The sequence below is a fragment of the Chaetodon trifascialis genome, chromosome 8 (assembly GCF_039877785.1).
Source record: "Chaetodon trifascialis isolate fChaTrf1 chromosome 8, fChaTrf1.hap1, whole genome shotgun sequence".
Taxonomy (NCBI): domain Eukaryota; kingdom Metazoa; phylum Chordata; class Actinopteri; order Chaetodontiformes; family Chaetodontidae; genus Chaetodon; species Chaetodon trifascialis.
Genome location: NC_092063.1, coordinates 8,217,408 through 8,243,068, shown reverse-complemented (window position 1 = coordinate 8,243,068; position 25,661 = coordinate 8,217,408). Strand labels below are relative to the sequence as shown.

The 25,661-nt window shown below is 43.9% G+C and overlaps 1 protein-coding gene across 1 annotated transcript in view; it reads left to right on the top strand.

The window, feature by feature from the left end:
* Positions 1–25,661, top strand: part of LOC139335673 (cadherin-4-like) — a 247,625-nt gene that overhangs the window by 182,051 nt on the left and 39,913 nt on the right. The window contains exon 6 of the mRNA XM_070969402.1: positions 25,357–25,512. Within this exon, the coding sequence (XP_070825503.1) occupies positions 25,357–25,512 (156 nt within the window). The remainder of the gene's footprint in view (positions 1–25,356; positions 25,513–25,661) is intronic.

Here is a 25,661-nt window from a genome sequence, read left to right as displayed (position 1 = left end):
CAATTGCCTCCTCGAGGGGTAGAGGTAGCCGGCGAAGCAGGAACAGCCAGGTGTGAAGCATGTGGCACCTGCACTGGATCGCCAACTGCCGTCTGCATCCGCCCAGGAAATGGATAGGGTGGAGGAGGATGGAAGGGACCACTTGGACTCTGCAGATCACGCTGCCAGTTGGTACTCGGACGGTCAGACATCTCTGTCTTTGTAGAGCGATATGGAGAGGTTAGTGGACACATAAACCTTACTCTAGATGGTATCTATAATAATCCTCTTCCTTTGCTAGAACAGCTCTCTCTGTTTTGTCCACAAAGTAAAGTTTTTCTCCTACTTTAAAAGAACGTTGGCTCTTACATGCAAATAAATGTGGACCACGTTTGAAAAGGCCATCACCTGCGCATACATAGTGTCGATTAAAAAGTTTCGATAGTTTCCTCACCCCCTTTCTCTTGTGCTTTTGTAAAAACATATGAGTACTAAAGAGTATAAGTGGACCACAATACAGGGAAACTATATTTACAATATTCTTTGTGGTGAGTGGTAATCGGTCAGGCGTTTCAGGAGTTACTAGATCAAAATCATATTTTAAAGTAAGTCGGGTGCATTTTGCCGTGATGCCCAGAGGAAGATCATAACTCTTTTCTGTCCAAGCCGTAGCTGTTATAGCTCGTATTCGGATGTCCTGGGGAAGTGGTGGCAAAGGAAAATCTTTGGAATGCACCGAGGTGCCCAAATACTGCACATGCGTTTTTGATTGGGTTACCAACACTGGTCCCAAAGGCAATACGTCTAATATATCCTGTAAATCCTCATGATACTTTCGTATTTCTTTCGGTTTTGGTTTACCCCTCCGTTTTCTAGATTTCTTTCTTTCCATTGTCAGATTAAGATATACTGAGAACCGGATCTGCCATCTCCTTGCGGCTCTGGTGTTCGCCTTTCCCTCTGAGGGGAAGCGCGGCTGTCCCTCTCTGGTTGTCTTAGGGCGGCGCCGCCGTCCCTGTCTTCCTGCCTTCCTGGTCCCTGCAGGGCGGCTGTGCCGTCCCTTTGCGCTTGCGTCGGATCTCTGGCTCTGCAGCAGTGATTTAAATGAAACCAAACTCTCTTACCCTCGACTTTTAGAGCAGTTGGGGTAGATAGGATAACCTTAAAGGGCCCCTCTCGTCTGGCTTCGTTCCACTTTCGTTTGAACACCTTCACGTAGACCCAGTCACAGGCACAATCTTTCTCAGTGGCTCTGGGATGTCGGCGTTCCTCTCCTCCGAGACAGCTTTTATCTGTTGAAACACAGCTTTATGTATTTGTGTTAAGTGTCGCAAATAACAGGTTAGTTCTCTTTCACACTGCTCAAGTGGCGGCCCCTCATAGGGACCTCTGTAGAAGGGCACTGGCATCGGTCTTCCTGTTAGGGCCTCATGCGGCGTTAGATGTGTTAGTCGATTAGCTTGTGTGCGCATAGACATCAAGGTTAGAGGCAATGCATCCACCCAATTAAGCTTGTATTGGCTGTCTGCTATAATTTTTGCAAGCTTGGCTTTCAATGTTCCATTCGCTCTTTCCACTGCCCCCTGTGACTGTGGATGATACACACATCCAAACTTCTGCTTGATGCCCAGCATTTTTAAAGCCACCTTCATTGTTTCTGCTACAAATGCAGCCCCATTGTCTGAACTGATGGTGTCAGGAAAACCAAATCTCGGAAAAACGTCCTTGCACAAAAACTTTGCTGCTGCTCTAGCATCCGGGCCTTTAGTTGGAACAGCCTCTACCCATCTACTAAGCCTGTCCACAACGACCAGAATGTATCTGAACCCTTTTACTCGTTGTGTCATGTCAATGTAATCCATCATTAAATGTCGAAAAGGTCCCTCTGGTGGTGGAATGTGTGCAAGTGGCGCTGTGAACGATTTTCTGATGTTATATTGTGCACATACCTCACACTCCTGTAGTGTTCTGTCAACCATAGCCGCCAAAAACGGAGACCACCATACAGGCTGAAGTCGTCTCAGTACCTCCCCCCTTGCGCAATGGTCTTGACCATGCGCATCAAGAATAGCAACCTTAGTGAGGGAAGAGGGGAGAACAAAATGGCCACGTGGGCCACGCCATAGACCTGGTGTGTGACCTGTCTCACTGTTCTTGAATGCTCCTCTTTTTCGCCATACAGAATGTTCATAAGGGCCTGCTGCTGCTTGTGCTGCTATCAGAGATGTCAAGGTTGTGAGAGGCTCACAGTCTCCTGCTAACAAAATGGGTCCCATACAGGTAGATGTGGCTACACGCTTGGCAGCTTCATCTGCTAAATTATTGCCTTTAGCTATTAGAGTGTTTGTGGTTTGATGAGCTGCACATTTTATAATAGCAAGGGCTTTAGGATAATGTATTGCTTCCAAAAGATCTGAGATGGCTTGCCCATGAGTTACTGGTGTTCCATCTGCTCTGAGGAAGCCTCTCTGCTTCCAGATTATGCCATGAATGTGGCAAACTGCATATGCGTACTGTGAATCTGTGTAGACATTCAAAGTTTTTCCAGCCGCTAGGCGGCATGCTGCAGTCAAAGCTTTAATTTCTGCAAGTTGAGCAGAACAAGGTTGAGCACATTTCATAGTTTGTACCTCAGTAAATGTATCATCAGGATGCAACTGTATGATAGCATAACCAGCATGATTCCCTGCAGCATCTCTAAAACAGGAACCATCTACAAAAAAGGTAAGCTCTGCTGGTATTGGTTGATTATACAAATCTTGTCGTGGCTTCAAGAACACATCTGTCTTTTCAACACAGTCATGTGGTGTCCCGTCTGCAGGTGTCACCATCCTCGTGGCAGGATTTATTGTGTTGCAACGTTGAATAGTGAGTTCTGGGGCTGAGAGGATTACCTCATAGCCTGTCCTTCGAGCCTGTGTTAAGACAAATCTGGGACTTGTTATTAACGCATGTAATTGATGTGACGTGTACAAAATGGTTGGATGTCCCATTGTAATGGCTGATGCTTTCTGGAAGGCGAAAGCAGCTGCTGCTAGTCCCTGGTAACAGGGAGGCAGACCTGTTTCAATATTATCTAGCTTGGTGCTATAATATGCTAGTGGCTGCTTACCAGTAGGAGTTTCTTGCATCAGTACCGCACATGCATATCCTGCTTTTTCTGCAACATAGAGATGAAACACATTAGCATAGTTAGGATTGCCAAGTGCTGGGGCTTGCTGCATGTCCTGTTTAAGGGACTCAAAGGCTCCCTCAGCTTCTGGAGTCCACTGTAGTTCAGCTGAGCCATTTGTTTGGCCTGCAGCGCGAATTAAACCGCGCAGTGGAGCTGTTTTGATAGCATAATCACAGATCCATGGTCGACTGAAACCGGCCATCCCCAAGAAAGAGAGCATTTGTCCCACCGTTTGCGGTTTGGGAGCTTTTGTCACCGCCTCAATTTGTGAGGGTGCAATGGTTCGTTTGTTACCACAAAGTTGTCTGCCCAGGTATTCAACTTGTGATTGGCAGAACTGCAATTTATCTTTGCTTACCTTATGCCCCCCTTTTTCCAACGCCATCAGAACGGAAACTGAATCCCTGAGGCACTGTTTTTTAGAAGTGCTGCAAATTAACAAATCATCCATGTATTGTAACATAGTGCTTGTAAGCTCCAAATGTTGAAGATCATTAGCCAACACTCTGTTGAATATAGATGGGCTCTCAACATAGCCCTGTGCGAGACGTGTATAAGTGTATTGCTGTCCTTCAAAGGTAAAAGCAAAAAGATATTGTGAGTCTTGGTGCAGTGGTACACTAAAAAACGCTGAGCAGAGGTCAATAACCGTATACCAGCAAGCGTCATGTGGGATATTAGAAAGAATAGTATGTGGGTCTGGTACTACAGGTACTTCTGCCTCAACTATGGCATTTATAGGGCGTAGATCGTGCACTAAGCGATAATCATTAGAATTTGGTTTTTTAAGAGGAAGGATTGGCGTGTTACACGGACTTTTGGTTGGTTTTAATACTCCTGCTGCTATCAGGCCCTTAATAATAGGTTGTATTCCGGCTACTTGGTGGTCTTTCAGCGGATATTGCCTTTTGTACGGAAAGACGATTCCCTTTTTAACTTTGATCTGAACCGGTTGTGCTGACTTCACTAACCCTATATCTGTTTTACTTTGTGACCACAATCTGGGTGGAACTTGACTGAGCAGTGCTTTGTGTTCTTCTGAAAGTGGCATCAGCGCTGGGATCCTTTGGCTCAGTAATACTTGAACTCCTGTCCCTTCATCATAAGTTCGTATGGAGATTTTCAAATATTGTCCATTGAAGGAAGACTGTATTTGTGGGTTCTGAGTGGGCCTCCAGTCCGTCACCCGCAGAACATCTTTCATCATTGGTCCCAGGTGGTGTGACTCCCGTCCCCCAGCTATCATAAGAGTGACATGTGGAACAGAATTTAGCACCTGAAACCATTGATGCAATTCTGGTGGTAATAATACTGCTGCAGCTGCTCCTTGTGGGCCAACATACAGGTCTTGACACACCATGGAAAATATTCTGCCTGTGATCAGTTCTGTCCAGCACTCTTTGTAATCAGCATGTTGCTGTCTTTCATCAAACATTAGAGTGCAATGTAATGGCAGCTGTGGGTCATGTGCAGAGGGAAACTCTTTATGCACTAGGTCCTTCCATGCGTTCCACTGGTGCACCAATTCTGATTTATCTGGCCATTGAATCCAATATACCATGGGCTGTATATAGGTTTGAGGTTTGTCATAGCCCAGTATTTCTGATAGTTCCAGAGCAGCCATCATATGGAAGGTGGGTTCTTTCATGAGCTCCAGCTCAAGCCCCTTGTGTGTGCAGGTAATAGTAGCCTTCAGTGGGCACAGAATGTCTCGTCCCAAAAGGTTGATGGGGGTATTTTCAGAATATAGCAAAGGGGCCGTTATTGTTTTGTTGCAGATTACCATGTGCACCGGTTGCGTTAAAGGAGTTATCTGTGCTGTCCCAGAGAAGCCTATGGTCTTGATGGACAGGCCTGAGAGAGGAAGAGAGGAGCCTTCACTACCAATACAAGAGTAGGTGGCTCCTGTATCCACCATGAAATCATATCTTTGATTTCGTATTATGACGTCGACAGTTGGCTCGTCTTGCGGTTGGGTGGATACAACCGGTGTCATGTACTTCCTCTCTGGCTCCTCCGGGCCCCCCTATTGTTGCCACTCTTTGGCTGGCCCTACCCAAGGGTTAACAGGGCAGTCACTGCGACGATGGCCTTTCTGGCCACATCCCCAACATTCGTCCGATGCAACATTTAGTTGAGTTTGTGATTGGGCACGCCTAGGCATTTGGGAGGCAAATCCTCTTCCTCTTCCTTGACGATACATGCCTCCTCTTTGCCCTGGCTGACCTCTGAAGGGCGGTGTTCTATTTGGTGGAGGCTGATTCACATAAACATTAACCGGAGGTGGAGGAGGAGCCTGTTGTGGTGGCTGCTGGAGGGCAGGCGGCGGCACAGGCACAGGCGTCTGCTGCACCTGGGGTGGGGCTGCTGGCTGAGGTGCCATCGGTTGTTGATGCGTAGTCACCGCTGCTGAAGGTGCTGGAGGTGGGTTTATGGTATACACCGGAGCTTGCACTCTGCTTTTCTCTTTCTTTTGTTTAGTGCTTAGTTCATTTAGTTGCAGCTGAGTGAGTTTACTAGCCAGGTGTTTAGTCACCTCCTCTTCTTTCTGCTTTTCTTTTCTTGTGTTTTCCACATGGTGTACAACGTGCTCAGAGAACAAAGGCCACTCCATCTTCATCAAGCCTACCACATTGTCTAAACGCTTTTGCACCTCTTGGGGCATGGCTTTTTTTACCATCACTTTAAACAGGCTTTTGGTGGTGTCATTAGCATTCCATGCTCCTCCTGTTTCCTCTCTCCATCTGTTTTGGAAGGTTCTCAGGAATTTGGCTGGACACTCATCATCCTTCAGTTTCTCTCCTTCCAGCTTTGAGGGATCCATTTTTTCAGGGAAGTGTTTTCTCACCTCCGTCCACACTGCTCCCCGATGTCCATTGAAACCAACACCATCGACCGTGTGCCCTATCACGGCTGCACGAAGTTGTGCTCCATGAAAAACTTCTTCCGTGGTTGACTTGCCTGCAACATACATGAGCAGCGCCTTTATGTCTCCCAATGCAAGGGTGACTCCAGCTGTGTTTTCTTCCAGGGCTGTAATCCATTTATTAGCCCCTTCATGTATGTCTGGCAATCTTCCTGCCAACCCAATCATATCGCAGAATGACCATGGCACATATTGTCGGATATTATTTTGGCCTTTTGTTACAAGGGGCATCTGGGAATAGGCTGATCTATTGTATGGGTCTCTCAATTGCTTGTTACTTCTGAGAGTCATGCCACCAGCCTGATGTACTTCCATATTTTCTGGGCCTTCCAACGAGTCTGTGAAGGTCATCAGATCATCCTCTGGTTCATTGAGAAAGCATCGTGAGTAGTTATCCACTTCTTTTTCCTCAGTTCTTAACGTTCCTCTCAACTCCAGATTCATAGTTTGTGAGGGAGCTGGTAGCTCCGTCAGAGAGAAATGCTTATTTTCTCTTCTGAGTTGCATTATCTCTTGCTGAGTTTTCTGTAGCTTTTCCAAATGCCCTTGCAGTCTTCTTCTTTGTTCGTTTAGGGCAAATACTTCGTCCAGTTCTTGCTGCATTTCGTCTCTATTCGAGTTTCTGGATGCTTCAGAAGGCGGGGGGCTTGGTTTCTGTAAATGAGGCTGTGTTTTGTCCATTGAGAGGAAAGGATTACTGCTTTCCCACGAAGTAGGGTTGCTTTGGTGCCCCCTGCAGGTATCTCTGCATTTTTCTGGACCACATTCCTCTTCCAGCCCAAATGATGACTTTTTCAGGCTTGTGTGATGCTGTTGTTGTTCTTTCATTTCTTCTGTAGGGTGATTTCTTGATAGTTTTGCATAATCAGCTCTATCTCTCTCATCCTCCGTCTGTGGGGTGACTGTTACTCCATGTCTCTTGCTGGAGCACCCTCCCATGCTGTCACATACTGATCTGACGGAGGATAAGCTTCCACCTGCCTCGCTGCACTCTCTCTCTTCTTCAGCAGTCGGGGGGTTCCAATTGATGGTAAATTTTCCCACTAATTCACCTTCTGTTTTTCTTTCTGCTCCCCGTATTGGGCATTGTTTAGCAGCTGCATAAGTCTTTTCAGGTGTGTATGGGGGCGGCAATAATGTTTCCATTGGGGCAGAGGGCGTCGCTGATTGCTCTGTTGGTCCCTCTTTTCTCTCTGTCATAGCAGGCATTTGCTTCACATCCATCAGGTGTTGTCTGGCTGTTTCTCTGAACCAGTTGAGCACTTCCCTCTCTCTGGTTCTCTTTCCTTCTCTGCTGTTGCTTGTGTCTTTAGCTTTGTAATGTTTAATGTTGGCTTCCACTTCGCGACAGCAGGATGCTTCAAAAGTGCCTCTTTCAGGCCACTGTAATCTTCCTGATGTCCGCTTATGCCACTTTGTCATGCACTGCTTAATTTGTTTTGCGTAATCTGGATGCTGTCTTATTACCAGTTCCACTGGGGTTAACAGCCCCTCCCCTTTTGACATTTTAATTCCCATAAATCCCTGTTTTGCTCCTAACTCCTGTCTAGTGAGTTCAGGCTCTCCTTCCCCTTTTGTTCTTATCAGTACTATTATTTTTCCCGCAGTTACAGCTTGTTTAAGTCTGGGTGTTTTGGTGGGATCGTATCTCAGGTCTTCAGATCCGTCCGCGGCAGGGGTCTTTGTAATATACCCAAACTTTCCTGTTTCCCACTCTACCCTCCTGGGGACGATGCGTATCTCTAGTCGTGGATCTACTGCAGCCCTGTGTCTCCCTGCTATAGTCAAATTTTCAGGAATTCCTAAAAAAGGACGCAAAGGAAGAGTTATTGAAACAGTTGGATTATTACACAATACTTCTAGCAAAGTTGCCAAAGTGCGTGGTGTCCACAAACCTCGTATCACTCTTTCCCACGGTACTGAAGGAAACTCCTCTTTTGTTTGAGCCAAATTAATAATTCTCGTAATCAGCCACAACTTCAAATTGATTTCCTGTTCAGTTTGCCAATTTTCTACCCCTTCTTCATCAAAATAAGTACGTTCTAGCCAAAAGTGTGTTCTGATGCCACGAGTTTCAATATCTCCTGCGCTACTTATGTGCTCAGGCAGTAATATTTCTTCTTCACTATCACTATTTTCCCTTTGTGCATCCATCCACCTTTTATGATTATTATTCACACTCTTATATCATTAACTTACTACCTTCTGTCCACTCTATTATTTATTATTTATCTTTATATTTTTATTTTATCCAATCTTATTATGCTCTTATCATTATTTATTTATTATGCTTTAAGCAGCATTCAGGTCTTCCATTATTCTCCATATAACGCCGCTTAGAAAGAGTAAAAATCCTAGCAGCGTTAAAATCCCTAGACTAATATGTCCAATTAAGGACTGATGGGTTATTTGCTTGCAGATTATCAATTTTTACCTTTCTTTTTACTCTCTCTCTTCTGGAGTAACTCAACTTTGAGGCCTCTGGTGTATGTGTTACTCCACGACTTTCCCTCCTGTGTGTGTGTCTCACCTACTCTCCTCCTACGCACGTGTGTATGTGTATGTGTGTAGGTATGTGTGTGGGTGCGTGTCTGTACCTGCACCTGCACTCTTCTCTGTGTGTGTGTGTCAAAGACGAGTGTGAGAGGGGAAGACCAGCTCACCCCTCCTTTCGGCTCCGCTTACTTTTTCTTCTTCTCTTTAACCCTTTTTCCTCCGAAAATACCACTACGGTATTTTAAATCCTTATTCTCCTTATTTTCTGTAACTCCTTTTTTTGTTCTTTTAATATTTTCTTCTTGTAATCACTCCCTAGTGATTTTGTGCACTTCTTTATCTCTCGCTTTTCCTAAGCGAGGTGACCACTCAAACAGGTGGTCGCTGCTTCATTCTGGGCAGCGGCGCGCTGGTCAATCAATCACCCATGCAGACCTCCCGTGGGAGCGGTATCCGTGTTGATGACCCACCGGTGTTGTCAAGCATTTACCCGTGCAGGCCTCTTCTAATTAATTTTCTCTTAATTAATGTAGGAGAGCGGTAGCCATAAATGTTGACTACGTCGACGGCCAGACAACCCACCCATGCAGACCCGACTAATCGTTAGACGGCGGTATTCATGGGCGTCTGACTAGACACATAAGAAAGACAACTGCGCCTGCTTTGACTTGTTATACTATAATCACACAGGCTTCCCTGCTACACACGATCCTCACTCTCATCTGTCTTCTGTCTCTGCGCGTTCAATACACTTCCTCAACATGAACGGCCTGCTTCTAGCCTTAAATCAACGTCTAAGGCGCTTTAATACCTCTTTAAAGCTTCGTTCACTCCTTTCCCGATCTGTGTTACACCTTTTCCCTTCCAAATACACTTCCTCAACATTGGAAAGGCGTTTATCAAGGAAACTGTCAACTTAATAAACCTTCTTACTACAGAGATCCGTGTCACACTCTATTTCTGAATATTCAGACTTATCTCTCCCAGGGACGTTTACTCTGTTCTTTCTAGTCGTCCCTATTCAATACCAGCCAAACTAGTCCTCCAGCAAATACCAGTGTTGCAATCAACCAGCATGCAATACATATATTAAATATGATTCTTTCACACTCTCCCCATTCATTCATGTCCGCACCATGGTTTCTGCTGAAGCACTGAGACAGACACAGACATATATGCAGACGTAAAGTTTAAGCAGACAGACAAAGCCCCTCGGCTGCCCCCTGCAGTTCATTGAAAGTTCAGTAATTTCTGAAATTTAGGTTAGGTTCGGTAGAGGTGGATCATCAGAGAATCACACCAATCACCTGGGCGGACCACCCCCGTCACCCAGACACTCTCTTCTAATTTGCAGAAGTAAATGCTCTGCTTACCTTTAAATTTCGTGGGCCCGAGTGTCTGGTGGCAGAGTGTAGCCGCCTCTGGCGCTGGGGACCTCCTTGTCCTTGTCCTCTCCTGGGGCTGGCTCGCCACTGATATGTTGTGGAATTTGAAGGCCAGATGTGCAACCCACAACAGTCCAGAAATAGTCAAATTCAGCTGTCTGAGAAAAAGTGCTCAAAAGGATCTGCAGGAGTCAGGGTCCGAGATGCAAACACTTTATTGCCGCGGCAGCAAAGGGAGAGAAATCCAGAAACACACAGGGTGTACATCTGAAGAAGTCTCTGACCTACAATGGTCAGTGCTCTATCTTTTATACAGTTCTGCTGAAGGTATTCCCCGCCCTTGGGGCATCTTTTCTTTTTTCTAGGCTCTTCTATTTTTTTACACCATTAGGTACTTTTTGGCTGCTATCTCCTCTTTTCTCCTCTCTATTCCTCTAATTATACACCATTAGTTTTTGATTGTCATGGGCTCTGTTTTTTTAAAAATAACATCAAATTACATTTTATTATCATGATTGCATGTAAGCATAAGGACACATCACATAGAAAATGCTTTAAAAATATAGCAAAGTATATTAAATCATCCCAAACCATTATTCGTTAACACACAGTAAATCATAGTTGTGATTATAAGACCATTTAGTTCTTTCATGATTATAACAAATGTTAAACATGGATTAAATACAGTAAGGTTATGTAAGGACACGCAGGGTTATATTAGGTCACAATCATCCTGGTCTGAAACTGGTCAGAACCGGCTAAAACACCTGCAAGGCCATGGAAAGCACCAAAGATTTATGGTCCAGGTGTCCTGCCCTCGCAATGTTGGCTGCATGGTGTCTTGCAGCTCATTATCGTCGCTGCACAGCAACCTCCCTTCTTATCTTTGCACTGGCATCTTGGCCTTTCATGTGCTCTTCCTTCACTTAAGCAAACAGCAATTATTTTTTACTATCATATCAGGCTTGCACAGAGCTACTCTTATCATATCAAACTTCATAGAGCTGCTACTATTGTTTACCATTAGCTTACAGTGTTACACTTGATTCTTCACATATCGATTCTTCACATATTAATTCTTCACGTATCAATAGAAAAATTATACTACATTGCATGCGTGAAGGACAGTTAAGTCCATCAAACACATGGGCTGTACAGGATGTGCACTGCTGTATATGTATTCAAGCATATTTTCTGTGGGGCTATGTTTTGTAGTCTTTCAAAGTTCTTGGGCACTGCTAAGATCCTTTTCTTGGCAGGCGTACAACTGCAGCACACACATATACTCACTTCATACACACACTGCATAAGCTCGATCAAGCCGGGGAAGAAAAGAAGGAAACAATAAACTTCTTTCAGATATGGGTGGACCTCCTGTAGAGTATGAGGAGGGAGGAAAAAGGAAGGAGAGACCTCGGTAGACTCTGGAGGAAGAGTGCAAACAGTCAGGTCAGCTTTTCATTTGCTCTTTGTTTTACTTAGTAACACATCTTGACCAGTTTTAAACTCTTGGCTTTTTATTTGATTTCACCTCCCGAAGAATTCACACAAGGTATTTTCTTTCCAAACCCCAGCTGTGAGTTTTCTTCCAGCACAAGCAAAAACCCTGTGTGGACTCATTGCAAATCATTTGGTTAAATACACATTTGATAGAAATTTGATATTTACAGATACTCTGTTTTAGCAATGGAGCCTCTATGGATGCCAATGTCAAACAGTGGATCGGTCAGTCGACCGCTTTGGTCCAGACTGAAATACATATCTCATCCACTATTGGATGGATTGCCATGAAATTTGGTACAGTCATTTAGGGTACCCAGAGGATGAAGCCTGCAGACTTTGGGGATTTCCTCTACCACCACTAGCAGTTGTTTTGGATTTTAGCTTAATATATATCTAGAGCTATTGGCTGGATTGCAATGACAAGTGTGAAAAAGAAGTATTCAGATACAGTGACTATTCATTTATTTAAAGAAAAGCCTGCTCTTGTAAGAGCGAGGATGAAGCTCGATAGCCAGCCCTGAGTTATGATGGCACGAGTAAAACACCCGAGGAAGTTGAGAGTGCTTTACATTGTTACTCTTGCTAATGGAGTCTTATGATGGAGGAACATGCTCACCCTTGTCTTTTTTGACAGGTCATATCATTAATGAAACATATGACCATAAAAGCAATTTGACCATCGTCTGAATAGCGTGAGACTCAGGTATTCAAGAGGAGAGGTGAGCACCTGAGGGCACATTAATATCTCATGCAAGGAGGTGGTCGAGGGCAATCATGAAATAGGAAGGGAAGAGCTTTAAGGATTCTTTGACAGCTCCATTTCTGTACGCTTTGTTCTGATTCTTGTTTCTCCTCAACAATCCACTGTTTTTCTAAGAGCCAGGCGTCCCAGTCTTCGTACAGTCATCTTGTCTTGGCATATAACAAATACCGTATGAACTTCATTTCCTCTAATGAAATTAGCGAGATCAATGTAATTACATTTATCAGCCCCAGGAAATGGAGTCTCCTACAATCTCCTGGTATTGACGAGGAAAATAAATTGTTAGTACATTCATGTATTTGTCAACAGCATTTGGCCTTTGTTTTCTCCTCATGTTCAGGGAAGTGAGACTGAAATGTAATTTTCACTGTTTAATATCTCATTATTTTTAAATTAGTGGCGTGAAGTCCCGGTAAACATGTTCATCAGGCGCATTTTCAGCTGCAGCTTATTTTTCAAGAGAAAATTTTCCAGACGTGGCCTTGTTGTGCACACCCAGGCCCAGAGCTGCCACGACTAAGGCTTTACAGTAACAAACAACAAAAAACCCCTGCCTCAGCCACCCACTCACTCATACGCGCACAGACAGCACAGGCGCACACACATAGAGATAAACACACACATGTTCGTAAATCCCCCCAACACATTCCTCTCTGATATGACATCAGGCAGCACCAGGCGGGCTCCCTCCTGGGTTCAGTTGGTGTTAAATTAAACAGTAAATCATCTCATCAAAAGACACAAGAGTTATGTGTGAGTCAAGGGCAACAGTTCTGGGCTCTTTAATAGGAGATGAGGAGGACTTTATGAAGGAGATAAATAACAGCTTAACAAACAGCCTCTGTCTGGTCCCCTGGAGGTTGGCCCCGGCGACCCCGTGGATCAGTAGGATGAAGGAGAGCCAAGAATCTCTATTCCTCTGAAGACATGAAAAAATAATGTGCAGTGAAATTGGAAGATAGATATTCTGAAGGGGTCTCAGGGAGGTGGGGACCAGTGATGAAGCTGGGGGGCTTGAGGGTGGTTGTGATTGTCGGTGATATGAGACAAGGTCGGTCAAATAGAAAGGACAGGTTGGCAGTCAGACGGATGGAGGAACAGAGTGACAGTAGAGCAGAAAAGTAGAGGCAGAGTAAATCATGCAGGCAGAGACGACGACAGACATGCGAACACGGCCCTTGTCCCATCAGGTAATACTTCTCCCCCTCCTCTGCTCATTAATGTTTGCATGTTTGCCTGTGAGACAGTTCTAACAGGATAAAATCTAATTCAACACAAACCAGCAGCATTTAGCAGAAATGAAAGAATAAAGTAATTGGGTGGGGGGGGAAAGTGCTTGGGCATGAGATTGAATTGAACTGAAGCACTTTTGGATGTTAGTCATGTGATGAAAAACTCTAACCTCACCTAATGTGCATGTATTTTCCCATTTTCCTCTCTTTGGCTCTTTCTTTCCCGGAGGTAAAATGTGAGGGACATCAAAATCGAAGCCCGCAGTAGAAGTGATCCTATTTACTTTGTCATTTACAGTGAAAGGCCTTAGTCAGGATCTTTTCATGCAAGCATAATGCATACTGTCATAGGGTGATGGTGTGTTTGCATGCTGGTAAAAAAACCCCTCCCGTACAGACAGACATGAAGATCTGGTTCAAGCGAACATACCTCACCGCTGTATACTGTATGTGTGTAATAAAATTCTTCTCTGTGCAATGAAACGCTTTACAGCATCTCAATATGAAACAGCTCCTAAAATAAACAGTTTAGCACCAGATAAAAAGTTGGCAGTATTTTATAACTCATCCTTTAACTTTGCAGGTTTCTCATTGCTTCTCGCTCATGAGCATTTCCGGCCAGTACTCCCTGATGCTGCTTTACACATTTTTATTTGCTCCTCATTTTCAGGAGAAAGGAACATTTCCTCCTAACGCTCTATAAAAGCTTTAACATCCCACATTGTTCATAAAACCAGAATGATGCATAGCTCTTTGCGCAGCCCCTGGCATGGCGGCGTACAGGGGACGATGTTATGGTTCATCTTAGGCTGTGCGAAATGCTTCTTTATATAAGGTGATTTGTGCTGGTTGCTATGTTGTCAGTGTCATTTTAAAGAGGACTTAGCGCAAGCTGAGCGGCTGGGGCGGCTGGTGCTTTTCCAGATTGCCAGCAGTGGTGTCTTGATGACTTCCGGGAATAGAAAGCGGTTCACAGGAACTGACCTGTGCTGGCTCTGATCCATTCTCTGATCTGTATCAATCAAGGCATGACAGGCCAGCTGCTTTTGAAAAACCTAAAACCACACGTACATCAGCCATCTGTGTGTCATCCTTATGATACACATGCTTACGCTCGAGCAAAAATGCACAGGCGTGAATCCACAGACGCAGATGCATGGCTGCGCAAACATACACACACGCACGCACGCACGCACGCACACACACCTCCTCACTCTTCCAAGGTTCATTTGTCAAGCTGACAGCTGGACTCTCGCTGAGGTGGAGTTTGCCAAGCAGAATCCCTCGCTTGGTTAGTGGGATCCAGAACATCCTGGGAAACATTCTGACACGCACTTAGAGGCTGCGGCGCGGCCATGTACATGTACTGTATGTGTGCGTGCCCGTGCGTGTGCACACGAGTGAGCGAGTGTGTCTTTGTGTTGTGAATGTGCAACTTTTCAAAACACCCAGCAGCAGCATGGCAAGGTCCAGCCCCTCTTCAGTTTCTGTCTGTGCTTGGCAGGGGCAGGCTTGGCAGGGAGCAGCCCATTTTGTCAGGCTTCCAGTCAACATCAAACGTGCATACTGCTCCTGCCTCTACCTGAACACCTTTCCTCCTTTGCCTTTCCACTCACATCTGGGTCCTTAGACATCTGTTTACCTCATGATACCTCCGAAGTGTTTGCCCCTGTAGGCTGGAGGAATGTGCTGTGTGCTTTTCCTTCCAAACAACCCTTCAGCTGTGTCCACTGAAAATGTGTCCGTGCAATGATGTAACTGGATGTTTCTCTGACCAGACTGAAAAAGACAAAGCGAGGGAAATTTATTCCAGCAGGATAGGATACCAAAGAGGTCACATGTCTCGTCAAGAGGGAAAAAACTCTATCCTGTCCAATCAAACACATCCTGGCAACTTCTCTAAACTTCCTGTTTCCAGGTTTCCAGCCAGCAGGGCTCATGCTCTGCTACAGAGTTGTGCTGATGCAGTCAATTCACAGCCACTTTCATTTTCCCCCTCTTACTCTCACTCTCCTCACTTTTTCTTCCCTCCATTTTCCCTCTAGTCTGCATTTCTCCTCTTGACTGCTGCCTGATGGATTTGGAAAGTGAGAAGAAGAAAAAGAAGGAAGGGTGAGGGAAAAGAGGGAGAAAGCTGTGTATGAAAGGTGGGCAGCGGAAAAGTGTGTGTGTGCATGTATTCAGGTTGCGGGGGGGGGGGGGTAAATGGCTGGAAAAAGTGCAATAGCAGCAGATTTCATGCCACTGTCCCCCTCTCTCTCTCCACTTCTCTCTCCCGTAGAAGTCTCCAACACTCTTCACTCTAATTACCCAGATTGGTTTTCCTTGGGATGAGGGGATGAGGGAGGAAAAGGGAGTATCAGGAGGTCCTTGATATTGTCCTTGTCAAAGCCTTGGGGAGCGACTTGAGAAGTCGTTCATGCATCCATCCCACTCCCGATTTCACAATTTAATCAATCCCCTAATGAAAGAGAGTGACAGAGAGGGAGAGAGGGGTAATAGTGAGATGGTAGCCCTCACATTCTAACCCCGCTAAGCCAAAGCTAAGGGGTGCGGCCGCTCTTTGTCTGCCGCTACAATGGCTGCCTTATTTTCATTCTCCCTGCCTGGAAGAGGGGAGTGAGGAGGGCAAGTCATTCCATTGTTACCTTCAGAGAGAATAGCAGCTCTAATTTGCCATAAGCCCGCACTATTAAAGACCAGACTCCTTTCACACTGCAATAATTGGAAAAGTCATTCACTGCTTAACTTCCATTACTCCATGTTATTTTCACTAATGTGGAGGAAGGTCTTTTAATAATCTTACCTGCATCACTTCTAGCTATCATTCAAATGACACAAAAGCAGACAGATAACACTATCTCTCCATCTCATCCTGTCGCACACTCACACAGACCACTACGCCAGATAAATCTGAAGACGCATCTTTTGGGCCCTTTGTCCTCCCTGTCCCCTCTGTGAATCTGAAAATGGCATTCTCACATTTTAGTGCAGACGGGTAAAACTGAGCTTGTCAGAAGCAATGACATAAGCCTGTCCAGTTAAAAAGTGCTTTTTCATTCATTTCTGACTCTCCAATACAGGTGTTGGCAGGAAGCTGTATTTATTTTGATTTTGTCAATAAAACCAATTTGACTTCTCACCAGACATTTATGAGTCACAATAAAAATCATTATTTATGCATGTTGATCTTGTCAGAAAAAAAATTCCCCCAGACTAATGACTAATTCATGAGTTTGGCTGCAGAGAAATGCAGTGTAGGTGACTGAGGGGAGCTGTAAACCAGCTTTGAGACACAGGAGTGCATTATTTTTTTTGTTTCATGACCAAAACAGGAGGAAGAAGAGATTTAGCCAGTTGTTTTGGAATGAATAAATAACAAGGCTGACATGAACAAGAGTCTATTACGCTAGTGGCTCTGTGAGGTTGTACTGAGGCACAGCCGTGCCATGAACTAATTGCTAACATCAACATGCTAACATGCTCACAACTACAATAGAGTTGTGAAATGAGAGGAGCTAATTTTAGGTGCCCCAGTTCCACAAGTAAAAGTTCCATCAATTTTTCTCAGAGATAATGTTACGTGATTCACAGCTGGAGCTCTCCCAGTTCAATCATCAGTCCAACATATTGCATCTACATTAGAAAATATCTGGTTGTTTGCTGAATAGAAGTACAAGCTTCTAAAGTAAACCTACATGAAATCCTGCGTTTACAGCTCCATGCTTACATGCTGATCTTAGTTTAGCATGTTATCATGCAAACATTTGCTAATTAGCAACCTGCAATCAGCAGGTAACAACAAATCAAATTTTAACTGATGAAAAGTCAGTCTCTCATCTCTAGGGACCATGAATGTTGGTAAGAGTGGCAATCGATTCAATAATTTTGAAGATATTTCAGTCTGGACCAAAGTGGTGTACCGACCAACAGAGCGGCATTAGCACCCCTCGAGCCAAACCACTTGTGTATAACATTAGACTGGATGTGTATTGTTCTCACTCTTAACATTGTTTTCAGATTTAATCAAGTTGCGCTCATGTTCTTAGACAATAAGCCACGGGTACATCTGTTCATGCAGACTCCATGCAGTCCTCGCCAACTAATGAATACAAGATGTTATGCTGTTTGTGTTTTATGTTCAAGTTAGTGAGTGCATTTTTGAAAATCCCAACTTCAGACTGAGATACTCAACATCAATCCTGTCCTACCGTTTGAAGAGATACAATGCTCGACATCAAAGCCTGAGCAAAAGTCTGTTTTAAAAAGGCCACAGGAAAGCTTTTAATGCAGACACTTTGCTGACTCACAGCAAAACACACAAGGTGTCTTTTTATCTTTGTGCGTGCAACAGAGTGCATTTGACAGATGGCGTGCGTGTGTGTGATATGCAGTGCCACCTAAAAACCTTTCTCTTGTAGAGGCTCTTTCCCTTCAGAGTTAACCAGCCTGTTTGCGACCTGTTGGCCAATACCTGTATTTCTCGCCTGCCTTTTAGGCTTTACTGTACTGTTGAAGGAACACGTCTCTCTGTTTGTTCCTGTCGTCATTTGTGTTGGTGTAGCTATCCCTGTTTGTTGGGCTTTAGAGCCATGAAAGGCCTGGCTTTCAGCTCTTTGCGGGTTTGCTGTGACTTTGCTGTCTGTGAATGACGGTTTCTGCTATCCTACCGCTCACTGAACCAGTGTCATTCTCTGAAACAACGGCGCACTACCGCGCACCTAATTGGCACACTCGTGACAGGCCAGTGTGCTTGTGCCTGTATGTTTCTTTTTATGTTTGTGTATTACATACTTAAGCCAGATAGCGGTATGTTTGAAGATTTTTTTGGACCTCAAAGCACCTGAATTCAGTTTGGCTGCATTGCATTGCACTGTTTTTTGTGTTTGTTTTTGCAATTGTGCATTTATTACCATATTCATATATACATTTACATGCATTTGAATGCATATGGTCATACAGTATATGTCTAGCAGTGTGCTATTTATTTTTGTTTTGTTTTTGTATGCTTTTAAAGCCTTATGGTAAAAATGACTCTTTATTCATCTTGGTGTGTCTTTAAAGCTTCACAGAGGCAGCCTACCAATCCTTTAGACCTGTCTGGAAGATATACGTAATGCACAAAGCTGCAAGACAATTCTAGTTGAAAGCACATCTTCCTTCTAATGTGTTTGGAACTGAAGGTTTTATATAACCAAATTCAAACTGATTTCAGAAAATGTCTGGCTCACGGTATTTTTAGAGATGAGTCCCAATGTGGTTTATGTTTGCACCATCCTCTGGCATGAACAGTAACACGCGGTCAGTTTGTTTCCATGTTCAAACCACCGTCAGCCACATCTGTTTTTGTGCTGTCTGATGTCATCAGTTTCAGTAAAACTGACTAAGTAAAAGTAAAATGGTCATGAACATTAAGGCTGTTCTCTATTAACTAATCAATGCATGGTTTTATGTTGTATCCAGTGCAGAGAGAATATTAGAAACTAATCCAGTGCATGTGGGTTTTGCTTCAGTTTTACTGAATATGACTTTGACGCAGCCTGAATCTGACTGAAGACAAAGCAGCCTGAGTGCACACACAAAAGCCTCATATCAAAAGAAATTGAAACTGCCTGTTCTCCCAGGCAGCATTTTTGGGTTTGTGACCACCACAAACCTTAGCGTAACCACAGTGTGAACAGGCCTGCAGCCAGATCTTCACGAACCCCCAGCACACCATCAGCGGCACATTTTAACAAAAGAATACTTTTAGTTGTGCTTTGCTTGTGTCTTTTGGGTGTTTCAGATGTAGCTGTTATTTATGTTCTTTCTCCAGGAAAGTTTGATCATTGTGGCACCAGCTGACTTAGACAAAAAACACAATACATGCACAAAATACCCTTCCCTCACCTCTAAACCAATTTTGCCACCACACAAGAATCTACTGTACTGAGATAGTTGTATAATTTGTATCCTAATTGCTACAATTTCACCCACAATGCCTCAAGAACATTATAGCATTCATGTGGTAATTGCAGTTCTCTGTACATGCTGCCATACCTGTACTTCAAAAGCTTCCAACTACGGGAAATATCAAATACAATATGCTATAAGTGTATAGTGCTTACAGCCATTATACCTATCATATTATACATGTCTACAAAATTATACATGTACCAACTCACTCAAGAAAAAAAGAACAGGAAGCACATCAGTTCTTTTGTTTGTACATGTCAGGTCGTCTGCAGCTTCAGGAAGAAGTACTGTCCATCAAATTCAGGATATAGATAACTAGCATAGAGCAATGCTGCTATCGTGTTTGGGTCTGAATTGTGCTCCATCTGAGAACAGAGAACACACCAATGTGTACTGTTTGAAATGATCTTCTCATGCTCCGGTTTTGACAGGACTCCTGGTTTGTGGATGAGGTGGACTGCTTTTTAACATGATGGATGGATTGATGGGATGTTTTAAATTAAACTGGTCACTCGTTTAGTGAGATAATCAATCTGGCTGGCACACATTCAGCTCCCCATCCATCATTAATGCAATAATCTCTCCTTTCTATATCCGCGTTTGGTTTGGGAAACACAGATTCTGTCTCCTTTCGTGTTTCTGTTGAAACTGTACCACGGCTAGTTCTAAACTTCTTTTTAGCATTTCTTTCCTGATAGCATCATTTTCACAGCACCTCCATCCTCTGGTGAGGAGGACAGACCTGCAAACATAATGAGTGTACTGGCATCGACAGCGTCTGTGAACACAGCAAATTCTATTTCGAAATGTGTATACTGCAGCCCTAAGCCTCTCCATGTTCCTCCCCTTTGTTTACATATAGCGCCTTCTCTTCTAATCTGCCATGGTGAGAGTTGCGTGGGCTGAGGAAAAGCTTGAATGCTGAGGCAAACAAATGCAATGGTAATATGTTCAGGAACGCTCTGGTATCACACAAAGCAGAGAGGCCCACCATTGCCTGAGTTTGAACTTGAAACACCAAAAAAAAAAAAGAGTCCAGCCAGGGTAACTCAGGCAGAGGTCCCTGAGGTTATGTCAGTGACCGAGCGGTAGAGACAACTGCAGGATAGTGCGTTACAATAAACCACTTTTTAATTGTTCGTGTGTCGCTCATGAATGCTACGCTGGAGGACTTAAACTATTACCAAATTGCAAATTAGCTAGTGTTATTCCACAGTCCTCACAGTCCTGGTCCCAGACACAGACTGCACATGATGAAGGTCAGATGTACCCCAGACTGACAGAGCAACAACTCACATCAAAAAAATGTATATTGATGCGAATTTAAACTAAATCTCGTAAATGCTTTCAGTCTGCAGTTGCAGCCATTGCAGGCTAATGATGCTAAAGGTGGTTTTTGAGTAAATGGCTGAATCCGGTTGTGTTAATGCTTGTTTTGTAACCGTATGAGCTCTGTCCCCAGTTTGACCCAGTGACCAGAAATAAAAACCCATGCACAGTGATATGTAATCTAATACATATCATGTATATATAAATTTATGTATATATATCATGCATTGCATTCGCATGTACTTACAATGCAATCTATTATCAATACAATATATTACAGAGCGATATGATATTGCCTTGTAAAACAGTCCACTGACAGTGTTAAACCTGCAATAACTGCTTGAGATTTTTTCACTGGGGAAACACAACACTTACATATTTTCACCATTGAAGTTGATATGAATAATTTGTTAGCAAACACCTGCTTTTTAACACATTCAGCAGACACAAAGCCCTGTTTGCATTAACTTATTTTTGAGTCGTGTTTCTAGCGATATGTTTGATATTCGCTCTACTTTTAGATCTGTTTAACTTTCAGCCAGCTCCTGAAGAAGATGTCTCTCTCTTTAGCTGCTTAACGCTGCACTACCTTCACCAGCTCATCTCTTTGTCTGTCTGTTTGGTGCTGAGCAGGTAGCATTCATTGGTGGTTTTTTTTGCTGCAAACAACCGCCTACTACAGCCCAAAACGACGTTAGATGAATAGTAAGAGGGACCAAAACTATAAAGTTGGCCAGAAAACCAAAATAACTAGCTGAAATTCGCTTAGTGGAACCAATAATTCTGATGAATCTCTCTGTTTCATCGCCACGAGCAACCCCTTTCACATCCAAGTCATCATTTTCAATATAAAAATATTGATTGTATTATTACTGCCTTAACTGTTATTTTTGACTCCAGGATGTTCATTCATCTCAGATCATTTGAGGCCTTAGTTTATGGTGGTGTTTCATGGATTGTCCTTATATTTAAAGGTGTTTCTAGTATTTTGTCTGCCCCCATGCATGTTTATGGGTGTGGATGAAGCACTAGAAGCATCCTCCTCTGTTGGATTGGATACAAGGGTCTTGATTTATGGTCACTCACAAAACAGCACAACTCCTACTGTGTCTTTTATATTCACTTATTACATACTTAACTACTTATATCTTCGTACATATCTCACATTAATGTGACCCTGTCAGCATAGACAACCAAATCAATACTTGTAATTTGGATTAATTTCACGTGAATCTTTGTCACCGTATTATTAAAGTATGTAATTGTGTATATCTGCAAGATGAAGTGCAGTGCACACATCTAAGTGGTTGTAGTTGGATACTTTAAAGTGTTAGTTAACATGAATTTTTAAGTGAGAATTAATTCCTCTGCACCCCAGTAAGTGTGGTAGAACGGCGCTTCTGTGTTATTCATTCCCGTCTCTTCATCTCCTCTTCTCTGTTTTCCCCGAAGACCCGGTAGCATGATAATTTCTCATTTGATTCAGTTTTGCCTGGCAGAAGGGAGCTAAGCTCACTGATAAGATCTCCTTAAGAACCAGACAAGTTGTCAGTAATGAAGGGAATTGCTTTGATCCGTCGACAAATAGGTCATTTAGACAGTGTCTGGTTTCTGATGCCGGATGATACAGTCATGCCTCTCTCTCGCTCTGCCTCTCTTTCTCGCTCACACTATCAATCTGTCTTAGCTGAGCGCTCCTCGTCCACTCCTCCTGCCCTGTGAGACACACATAACATCAAGAAAATAGAGGGGAAAATCAGGGGGAATGAAAAAAAAACACAAGCTGTTCTTGATTATGTTTGGTGCACTTGAAAATGAATTCCTTTGTTATTTATTACCAGTGAAGACAATATGTGTATGCGTGTGTGTTATTGTGTGAGGTGCAAGATAGCAACATAGCAAGAGAGAGAGAGTTTCCCTCTTTTCATTAAAGGAAATGAAAAGTACTTATGCAGTTATGAGAAGCTCCTCTCGCTCGTCTCATGCTGAGCTTTTTTTCCACACATTCCCTCGCTTACTGACGCTAAAATGGCAGAATGACAGTAAGAGCTGCACACCATTGAAATGACATCCCGCCTGTCACAATATTCGATGATAAAAGGAGGAGACTGATAATAGCAACAGCTAGCTGATCCATTTCCTTGATGTCCATTATTGGATCCCTTAATGCATAGCCAGGTATATATGAATGCATGTGTTATTATAGACATTATTAAATCATGAGCCAGCGTGCACGGTTGAATGTGCAAATGTGTGCGCATGCAGCTGTGCATAAATGTGTGCTAGAGACAGGTGAGGATAAGGATTCTGGCAGCGTTCCTCAATAGTTTTAAAAGCGTTTACGTGAACGTTGTGGGAGGGAGAGCTTATTGGCTGGAATGACTGTGGAAACGTGCAGCTGAATCTCTTTCCCCCCCAAGCAGGACGACTTGGAAACGGGTGGGAAATCAGGGGGCGGGGAAAACCCAAATGGAATTATGGAGAGCTATCACTTCCTAACTGGTGAGGATTTATACGCCACTGCCAAGGCCAACGGATTGAAGTAATTTCATTTTTCATGCATGGCTTCTGTCCCCACGGAGACCTGAAGCAAAGAAGAGAGAGAGAGAGACATGAGAGAGTACAGCAGAGGGGAGAGATGAGAGGAAAGGGGAGGAGTGGGGATGGGAGAGAAGGAGCTGGGAGAGGAGAAGGGAGCGCGGGGGAAAGGCGAGACAAGGAGAGGGGAGGAGAAAAGAGGGATGAATGAGAGGGGGAGACAGTTTGTCAGTCGGATGTGTAATAATTGCTTGTATTTTCTAATGCGACAGGAGAGGTAGATGGAGTTAGTGCGCTGCAGTCTCTGCTTTGCCTATAGAGGAGGGTAATGGCAGTACATTGAGAGTTCAGCGGAGTTGCTAGCTGGATGTTCGTTAGTTTGTTGGTGTTTAACGGGTAGAGTCTCTTTGAAGTAATGGCGTTCGATGCCTGCAGCTCGTTAATTATCATAGCTGTCAGCAGTAATTCGCTGAGATATGTGCAGAGCATTCTGACGTTCTCCTCCCCCAATTCCCCAAAGAAAACACACATACAAACATGCACAAATAGCATTAGTTGGATGTTGTGACAGCTCCTCTTGCTTTCTTACGGGGACGGCGTCTGTAACCGATCAACATCCGTTTGATTGGAGAGACACACCTTGACCGGGTCTTTCTAATAGAGAGCTGATGATAATGTTGAAGCTGGTGAAGGGGACGAGAAGGAGGTGTCAGTATCAGTAATGGTGACACATTTTTATTCCACCAGCAGGAAGAGTCAGGATGACACCTGTCTAATACTGTATGTCCGCTCCTTGTCCTTGTTAGTTGTTCCAGCTATTTTCTCGGCAGAGCAGAATTCCCGGTGTGTCAAAAGTGTTGCTAAATTGGTTCCTCAAGTGGTGAAAGATGGAGACAACTTTGGACAGTCTTACTCTTCTGATGCACTCAGGCCCTCCAATGAAATAGTCATTGATTAGAAGAAAAAGGAAAAAGGCTGGCCATTCCTGTGTGTGTGTGTGTGTGTGTGTGTGTGTGTGTGTGTGTGTGTGTGTGTGTGTGTGTGCTTGCTCCTGCATGCCTGCGTGTGTGTGTGCGTGAATCATTTTGATACACCGGCTGATGTTCACGGGTTGTCATGGAGTTAATGGGCAGAGATGGGATGCTTGGAGGTTTGGACTCTATTTGGGGTCTAAATTGAAAAACTCCTCCAAATGATTCCCAATTACACAGCACTTCAGTCCAAATCACAGGCCTAGCAGTGCACTTAATGCACCTATTAGCTGTCTATCTGGCATGGAAAGCAGAACCAAAATACAGACCTATTTCTTAAAGAACATCCTGCCCCCCATCTCCTACAGTTATTGAATAACTCCTCTTCTTGTGTGCACCCCGAATTGGAGAATGTTATTTTCCTCTGGCCCATTTTTGCCTCCTCAAAATGTGGTTATTGTTATGTTTCCTGTTGTTGCTTACCTAATTGCACCACAATTATAACCTCATATTATCACTTTCCTATCTAATTGTCATTTTTGTTCACGGCCTGTCTGTAATCCCAGCTTGGGGCCAGCAAATCTTAATAAATCACCACCTGACTGTCAAGGTTAACAGTAAATATATGTTGATTTCATTCCCCCCACCCCTCAAATATTGAATTAAAATTTCTCTTTCGAAGCGGTCCAATTCTGCCAAACTGAATGCATAGCGCTCCCTGCGGCAGCACTAATGGAATCCTTGAATATGTGGTGGCTAGAAATGCCAAATTGTGATGAATATGTGTGTGTGCCCTGGGTGTGTGTGTGTGTGTGTGTGCGTGCTTGTGGATGTTTCCAGTGAATAATATGCAATATCAGGTTTCTGAGATTGTGTAAGGACAAAATTATTAAACTCCGGGGCTGTATATCATAAACTGGTCCTCGAATAATAAACACCCCACAGCACACGCTGCACCAATAGGTGTAGGTTGGCCGTGATAACTGGGTTTGAGTTTTCTCAGAGCAAGAGAGGAATAGGGAGAGGAAAAGTGGCGTGGCTCGGTGAAGCAGACACTTGATTGACTGACTGATTGAGCGTTCCTCTTTGTTTGTTGTGATGCAGATCCGTTCAGACCAGGACCAGGACATCTCGATCCGATACAGCATCACAGGCGTGGGAGCAGATCAACCACCCAACGAGGTGTTCAGCATCGACCCCGTGCTCGGAAAGATGTTTGTCACCAAACCTCTTGATCGAGAGCATCGCTCGTCGTACCATGTGAGTGTGCGTCTCTCTCTCTCACACACATACACAGAACAGATATGACCTCTGAAATGAAACCGACAAACATCTCATATATGCATTTCTTTTCCTGTAATTACCAGACAGTCATTTGAATTCATTATTTTTTGCCATTCTGAGTGAAC